General features: G+C 41.5%; 1 protein-coding gene across 1 annotated transcript in view; it reads right to left on the bottom strand.

Moving 5' to 3' along the window:
- Positions 1-4957: 4957 nt before the first annotated feature.
- The window catches only part of DSG3 (desmoglein 3), a gene marked incomplete at both ends in the record, with an annotated part of 28347 nt that continues 24144 nt past the window's right edge, over positions 4958-9160 (bottom strand). Inside the window, 3 exons of the mRNA XM_080919679.1 lie at positions 4958-5318; positions 5469-5770; positions 6798-7009. Coding sequence (XP_080775805.1) covers positions 4958-5318; positions 5469-5770; positions 6798-7009 — 875 coding nt within the window. The remainder of the gene's footprint in view (positions 5319-5468; positions 5771-6797; positions 7010-9160) is intronic.

The raw sequence follows: 9160 nt of genomic DNA, 5'->3' as shown, positions 1-9160 counted from the left end.
AGTTTGCTGTGGACCAGGCAAAGGAAAAGGAGCCTCGGATTTGTGGAGGGAGCTCTGTGGATTCTGGCTCCTGGAATTTAAATGACTGTTTTTCTTTACTTCTCAGTTGTCCCTCTTCCATAAAAGCTTCTCAGACTGTGCTAATGAGTAATTGCTAAGCCATGTAATTTCTGATTTGGAATTCCTTTTTGTACACCAAGTAGAAGATGTGAAACAAAACTAAACAAAACCAAACAACCCAGACTGACCAGGAGTCTACTTGTCTTTGTTTCTTTGTTTCCTGTTAATGTCCATGAAGCTAGACAGCTGCACATGTGTCCGACACACTCTGACTTTGCCTTTGAAGTCCCCAAAATTAAACCAAATCAATTTAGCCTTGTTTTGCTTTGGAGTGACTCTCTCTCTCTCTCTCTCTCTCTCTCTCTCTCTCTCTCTCCGTCCTTCACCCTCCCTCTCCCACTCTCCCCCTCCCTTTCTCCTTTCCTTTCTCTCTCTCCCCCTGTGTAGGCTAGAAGTCAAATGCAGATGTAGCTTCTCAGGTGCATTCACACTGTTTGACACAGGATTTGTGCATTTGCCTAGAGCTCACTGATAAGGGTAAGCTGACTGGCCAGTGAACCCGGGACCTGCCTGGACCAGTCTTTCTACTGGTTCTAGTTATTATGAAGCCTTTGGAGACTGAATGTTAGGGGGAGAAAGTATTACAAAGCTTTATCAACTGAGTCATCTCCCTATCTCCGATTTTGTCATTTCTGTGTCATGAACTTTCTATCATAGAATCTGGTAATAGTTGTGTAATTGGCCTAAGTGACTTTCACTCTTCTGCATTGATTCCGAGTGTTCTGGGCAAGTTGTCTGTCGTTCTTCAAGAGTCTTTATTTCACACTTATCTTTATTTTGATTTTTTTCTCTCCATTATCTTCATCTGAACCCCATTGTCCAAATTTACAAAGCAAAAAGGCAAGATCTATCCAGAAGCAACAGCCAATGTATTTGCACCTCTTAGAAGGAGACATAATAGCATTATTTAGTGACAAAGCCACCATTAAGGTAAAGGCTCTCAGCTGTGTCACAGTTACAAATATCTGTCACAGCACATAAACCTTGTCACCTCTTTTCTCCAGCTTCTCTTTCTACATCATTATGGCAGGTTGGACTTTTGCCTGTGAGGTTACTCTTGTTGTCCAAACACAATATGGGTGGTTAAAAACATCCAGTTTCTAATATCCTTCTGCTTTGAACTGATTGGGTACCACATCCAACTGATGCAATCCTGAACACCTGTGTGCTTCCTCCTTGGTTGGGAGAAGGAGGGAGAGGTACTGTCTAGAAACAAAAAGTGACATACTGTTAAAAGAAACAGATACACTTTTACAACACAGGAGAGTCTCACTTTCACAGAGTGATTAATGTTTATTGACCATTTTATTGAAACAATTGTTACACTATCTACTTGCCCTATGTATGTATATATGTATGTATGTATGTATGTATGTATGTATGTATGTATGTATGTATGTATCTATCTATCTATCTATCTATCTATCTATCTATCTATCTATCTACCTACCCACCCGTCCGTCCATCCATCCATCCATCCATCCATCCATCCATCCATCCATCCATCCATCTATCTATTTATCTGTCTGTCTATTTGTCTATCTATTGTGGGGGGCATGCATGTTTCTTGGTGTGTTTGTAGAAATCAGAGGAAAACTTTTGGGAGTTGTTTCTTTCTCATTTCACTATGGGGGTGCCCTGGATCAAGCTCAGGTTGTCCCAGGCTTCAAGCCTTCTGCTCACTCAGCCCTGACCCAGCTGTGCCTTGGGTTGTAATATGTACTGGTTAAAAAACTGAAGTAAAAAAAAAACACTTAAATTTTCTGCTTAAAGCAAAGTTTATATTTAATAAAAAATACAGATACATACATTGTTACAAACAAAGAGAATTGTAGGTCATTCCAAAGATCAATACATTTTCAAACTGAGAAAACATTTAGATTTTCCTCTATATGAGCTTTACCTCCGTGGCCCAGTTTTGTCTGCCTTTTAATAATGCATCCAAATCTCCAGCTTTGAAGTTACTTTTTAGAACTTCTTTTGGATACAAGGTCACATGTAGCCAGGCTAGGTGTGTGGCTGAGGATGACTTTGAACTTTGGATCCTCTTGCTTCTGTCTCCCAAGTGCTATGGTTGCCATGTGGCTGCCATTCCTTACTCCAAGTTTCTATTTGCTAAGATGTGTTTTAGGAGAGGATGTTAAAATGCTTTGGGAAACCTGAGTCTACCTTTGCACACTGAATAAGGTCATTCTTACTGTTAATCTAACACTCACAAAAAAGCAGAAGCATGTATAAAAAATACCTATTAAACTTACCCTGTCTAACTTTAAATGAACGAGACTCAAACTATGGTATTTATTTAATAAGCTCTGCAGTTACTGAGGGATTAACTCTAATCTATCTAAGTCTCTAAATACCAGTCTGGATACTGCCTCAATCAAGCTCCCCAAATACCCGCTGTTTGAAACTCCTTGGGTCACTTCTGCTCCAGGAGTCTGTTGGTTCGGCATAACTCCTGGAGACCCTCTGTTCTCCAGATTTCTCCTTTCTCCCTCCTTCCTGCTCCTTCACCGTATGGTGCCTGCCTGTGACCCCCAGCTGGGTAATTCAAACTCCACTTCTCTCTAGTCTCCCCAGTAACTGGCCTGTGGTCAGTTTTATTCAACCAATACTTTAAAATCGGGAACAAGGTTTGGATAGCATCACTTGGTGTATGTGAAGATGTTGGGGTCCAGTATTTAGCCTTTGAGTACATGGCAGTACAAACCAACTCACAACAGGAGCTCAGAGCAGTGTCTGGGCTTGGGGTCAGAGCACATTGCTGCGCAGAAGTAAAGGGCAGACAGCACCACAGGTCAGACCCCTCTTACTCCAGTGCAAGCACCAAAGCTTGTGTTAGACATGACTGCGTAAGCCTCCCAGCATGTTTCTCCTGATACATGCCTTCCTGGTAGTCGCCATACAGGGACAGCTAGTATGACTAGGGGCATTAGGTGTTTCTTCCACCTATCTTTAGATGCTTTGTATCTGCTTTATGTTTCTAGTGACACTAGGTGTCTGCTTCCACATCAGTATCTTTAGACTGTATTTAACTTTAGAGTTAAAACACAGTTGATTACTACTCAGTGTCTAGAAAACACTTTAAAGCTTTTATTATAAAAGAAAGTTTAGTGCATGTTGTGTTCCCGTGCCTATAAACTTAGCACTCAGGAGACTATCAAGAGAATCACAACTTCAAGGCTCAGCATGGTTACATAGGTTCCGGGACAGCCTCAGCTGCAGCAAAACTCTGCCTCAAACAACCAAACCAAAGCCAACCAACAACCAACCAACCAACCAACCAACCAACCAACCAACCAACCAACCAACCAATACCAATAGCAACAATAAAAACAAAAACCCAGAAAGAAAAAAAATTAAAAGATCTATTTATACCATTAGAAATAATTGAGCTGGACAAACTGAGCCGTGGAGAAATTGGACCACGATAATAGTATCCGTGAGGGAGGGTATTTTTTATGGCTTGAAGGGCGGGGTCATGAATAACAGGAAAGGACAAGAACTGCATTTCTGTTAGGGTGACTTTCATGTGATATGGTTTAAACCAGTGCTTCTCAACCTGTGGGTAGAGACACCTTTGACGGAGTCCAGTGGCCCTTTTACAGGGGTTGCATATCAGGAATCCTGCATATCATATATTTACATTATAATCCATATTACCTTTCTGGCTGGGGCCACAACAGCATGAAGAACTGTATTAAAGGGTTGTAGCATAGGAGGGCTGGGGACCCCTGTTCTACATGCATACACACACACCATCTTCATGACACACAGTGTTAAGTGACCAATTCCTCTTTTCACTCGAAACGTCCCTCATTGTTTTCCTAGAATGGTGTACATGCACACACTTCCCCCCATGCTAGAATGGTATACACCCACACACTTCACTCCATGCTAGAATGGTGTACACCCACACACTTCACTCCACACTACTTTAGGCCACAGCTCTTGTTGCTTAGAGAAGAAATCATGCTTTCTAGTTTCACAAACCTCGCTAGATGTTGTTAACTCTTCGAACCCCACTGCACATCTTTCGAGTCATTTCTACTCCTGGGCACGTACGAAATAAGGACTTCTTTGCTAAAGACTGACACAGGATCAGATTCTGAGGAGTATTGATGAGGAGGTTCACTGTATTTTTCTTGGGCTATATCAAAGTATGCACAAAATATTATTTACACCAAACTAAATTTTCTTACATGCTGTATGATATTTGTGTTTCAAAATTGTCTTATTTTGAAGAGACACAGCATATAGATACGGCTTACAGATTAGCTAAACAGGATTACTCATAGCCCTTGGCAAAAACTATGCTTTGAGTACCCTCACCAAGAAGACAAAACAAAAACAAAAACTAAAACCCCAAAACACCCATCTGCGTTTATTGCCTTTATTCTAAGCTACCCTGTAAGCTAAGTCAAGCACCTCAAATTCCCATTTTATTAATAATACTCTCATGTTAATGACACCAGAACAGAAAGAGAGAAGCCAATCTACTAACTCACACTGCATATTAAAGCAACAGCATCTTCCTTTGGTGTTGATCATATAGAAATGTAAAGATGCTTCGGAAATATCTCTGTCTAACATCTTAGATAATAAAAAATATATATATATACAGGTTTGCTTTGATTGAAAAAAAAATCAAATAATCAGAAATGACAACATATCCAGCTCTGGTATATGAATCAGAATATTTAAATTATACTTATGATTAGAGATTATCCACTAAGAGCCAAATTAGTCCAACAGTGCTAGCATTGCTAGAATAAAAAAAAGAACATGTAGGTACAAATATCCAGTTGTGCTGGTATGTTTTGCTAGCGTGCTTTGGTCATAGATGGGAACAGGCTTCTTTGGTATAGAGCATGCTGTACGAACCTCGCAGCTCTGTGGGAGCCACTATGCTACCAGAGGCACTAGGAAGGGGGCAAATGACCCTTTCTGTTACAGTGACATTTTGGGTGACGTGTGGGTCAAAGGTGGCAGTGGTGGGTTGCACAAAGGAACCTGAAGTTGAGTAAGTTTCTGTGAGTAAGTAGTTACCAAGCTGTAGAGGGTCAGGGATGGGAATAGCAGGGTGGACAGACCCAGAAGTGGACAGAACAGTAGTATCTAGGTTGCCAGGCAATGTGTGGCATATTTTAGAGCCCGTTTGGGTGACTTCCAGACCCCCAGGCAAAGTCTGATACTTGCTAGAACCTGATTTGGTGACTTCCAGACCGCCAGGCAAAGTTTGGTACCTGGTAGAACCTGATTGGTTGACTTCCACACCGCCAGGCAAAGTCTGGTACCTGGTAGAACCTGATTGGTTGACTTCCAGACCGCCAGGCAAAGTCTGGTACCTGTTAGAACCTGCCTGAGGGGCGTCCACAGAGCGAGCACAGGCGTCAGCTCCAGAGCCAGTGTCTTTAGGGCCTGGCTTTGCTTGCTTGGCTTCGTCATCAATACCGAGACATATCTCTGCAAGCTTTTTAAATTTGGGGCCGAGGGAGTCCAAGAAGTTGTCGTCTAGGTCGTCGGCAATAAAGCTGCAGGAGCTGAGGGTGGGAGAATGCGGAGGACCATCTGCACCTTCGTCATCGTAGATCAGCAAACAGTCATTCACTTCGCGCTCACTCTCTTCCTCAGCGTAGGCGAATGATTTCTGAAGATGGAGAAGAAGGAGAAATGGACCTCATAAAGACCCTGTTCATAAAACCCGAGGCTGGAGTAAGAACACATACATTGGGTATTCCACACGAGTGATGAAAATCTCCTTTTTATCTGTTTGGTTATTCCCCCCCCCCCCTGGCTAGTTAAATGTTTTCATTTTTATTGTTAGCATGTTTTTTTTAAGTTAGTGATCAATAGAATGGATTGACAATAAAAATGGGTGATCAATAGAAATAGATGACATCTTCATACACATATATCCTTGATCTTTGCTCATTTCTAGACTGGCCTTATCTTTCTTGCTCTCCCATCTCTCTCCTGCCAGCCCCTTTTCTTTCCTCAGCGTTTCTCCTTAGCTTTCATTCTCTATATATGAATATACAGTTAAATGTTTGTTTTTGCAAATGAGAAAAAAACGTGATAGTTTTTTCCCATTATCGTCCCGTGTTCCCCCTTCTCCCTGCTATCCTCCCCTTTTCCTTCTGAGCAGTCCCCTCTTAGTTTCATGTCATAGATAAAATTAAATCTAGATTCCACATGTTAGAGAAAGCAAGATCTGTGTCTTTCTGAGTCTGGCTTCGGGGAATACTCTTCAGTGAACATTCTTGTTGGGGGATTTTCCAGTGTGGCTGACATTCCATCAAAGAGTCTAGCCTAGTTTATGTTTTAGTTCTTGATTTTATCTAGATTCCAGTCTCCATAGGAACTGCATATGATGCCTGGAATTTATCACTGGACTTTGTACTGGGGTAGGGACAGCTTTTCCAACATGCACTGAGAACGTTTTCACTCCCCGAGGACTCTATTATCGTCGTCGTCCTTGTCAGCTTATCTTAAGAGTTTCTACTAGTGACTCACTTTTGACAGCCACCAAAATTACCTGATTTATTTTGACAAGAGGAAGCTTTTATTTCCTTACATCTGAAAAAAGCCTTGAAAAATGAAAACTAACATATGCAATTAAGTGACCAGATGTCCTGTGTGAGATAACCAAGCCCAAGGATTTGTTACCCAGTTACCTGAGAGAAGTAGGAGCCTAGAAAAGTCATGTTCACTGGTGCAGCATAGTCCTTCAAGGTTCCTCCAGTGGAATGCCTTGTTCTCATTGTTCCCGAATGGCCAAGCGCCATGGCAGCTCCTGATCCAGTAGCCCCTCCCACCTTGGTAGTCATTTCCATTCCGGAAGCACCTTCTACCAGGGTCCCTCCAGCATATGTATTTGTATGAGCTTCTAAAGAGAGGGGGTAGAGAGAAAGTGAGCGAGCTCTAATATTTTATGCTATGATGTTTTTGTTAAAGCTACTATGCATGCATTTGTGTGTATATTTGCATACATGTTCATAAGTATGTGCATGTTCATGTGGGTATGTGTAAACTTGTATACACATGGAAGGAAAAATTTAATCCTGGGTGTTGTTCCTTAGGACGCTATCTTTTTTGAGTCAAGGTCTCTCACTGCTCTGAAACTTGCTGATTTAGCCGGGCTCTCTGACCCGTGAGCCCAGGAATTTGCCTCTTCCACCTCAACAGTGCTGTGAGTATAAGCATGTGCCACCACGTTTAGTTTTTCATGAACCCAGGACCTCATGCTTGCTCAGTAAGCTCTTGACAGTGGTCTTTTCAGTCCTACCGTCCTTTCACTTTTGATGCTCATGAGCAGTTACCATGCAAAACACCAACGTAAAACAAGCACTGTGATACGGCTGGGGCCATGACATTCTATAGGCTTAAGTGAAAGTAACAGAGGTTGGGGGGCATGGGCAGGTGGAAAGCCCTGAAAACAGATGTTAATTAGACAAGAGTGTAGGGGAGATAGATCTTCAGTGGCAATAGAAACAAAGAAAGTGAAAAGATACAATAGTCAATGAATAGCCACGGACAACTTCAGAACTCCTGTGTTCTCAGGAACAGGAACGCTGCAGTCAAGCCCATCATAGGGTTTCAGGTCAGAAACTGAAGAGTGTGAGGTCCTCTATGATGTCCATCAATGAAAAAGATGATGTCCAAGGAAAATGTGCAGTTTGGTTGTCCTTCCCATTCCTTTCACAATATGCTTTCCTAGATTACTTAACTTTATTTTTGCTTTTTATTTATGTGTATGTGTGTATGTGTGTATGTGTGTATGTGTGTATGTGTGTGTGTGTGTGTGTGTGTGTGTGTGTGTGTGTGTGGTGTGTGTGAGTATGGGCACATGTGTATGGGTGTCCACAAACATCAGAACAAGATATCAAACATCCTGGAATGGGAATAAAGAGTTTGTTAATACCCAGTGTGGGTACCAGTAACTAAACACCAGGCCTCTGGAAGATGAGCCAGCACTTTTAACCTCTGACCCGGCTCTCCAGCTCAGTACCTGTTCTCTTTTCCAGGCAACTGAGTTTAGTCTTTGCTCTATAATGGGAGAAGTTGCTAAAGGCTGTCAACTGGAGATTTTTGTTAACTATAGAGTTGACAATCAAATCCAATACGGTTAAAGATCTTATTGCTCACTAGATTATGGTGTACTTCTGACAGTGAAACAACATGATTAAAATGGTCACTTGGTAAATGCAAAGAAATGACAAATTCTCTTAAATGCCTGCTTCAGCTGTTATGTCCAATAGTGACTGTGTAGGACTACCAACGGAATTCAAATCAGACATAGTTCATGCTGTTACATGAGAAAGGGGGACAGAATTGCAGACACCACACACACACACACCTGCACATACTATACACCACACACACACACACACACACACACACACACACACACACCTGCACATACTATACACCACACACACACAAACACCACACCATACACACACATAAATACACTACACACCACACACACACACACACCTGCACATACTATACAACACACACACACACACACACACACACACACACACACACATACACACACACACCAGTAGGGATGCATGCCTGTGAAACTCAGATATGTTAATGTGAGACTTGACAGGCAAACACGACCAGACATGAGCTACCATAGACAGAGTTGGTGGTGGGCACAGTTACTGCTCACATTTTTTATTTAGGGTTTTATAATGTTGTAAAATATATCTTAATTAAAAATTATTAATTATAGGTTGAGAGATAACTCAGTGGCTAAGGATGCTGGCTGCTCTTTTAATAGACCCAGGTTCAGTAATCTTAAAACAGCTCACAGCTGTGTGTAACCCCAGGCATGCACATGATGCACAGACATAATGAAGGAAAAATACCTATAAAATAAAATAATAACTTAAAAATATTTTAAAGTTAATAATTAGTTGCTTGAGAGCTATGTTTGCTCCAATTTGTAAAAGGTTGAAAAAAGCAAAAAAAAAAAAAAAAAAAGAAGTCTTTAGATTTTCAGAACAGTGACATCATCAAGTGAATT

This window comes from Micromys minutus (assembly GCF_963924665.1).
Source record: "Micromys minutus genome assembly, chromosome: 8".
NCBI lineage: Eukaryota > Metazoa > Chordata > Mammalia > Rodentia > Muridae > Micromys > Micromys minutus.
The sequence above is the reverse complement of the archived record's forward strand: the minus strand, read 5'-3'. Positions and strand labels throughout refer to the sequence as shown.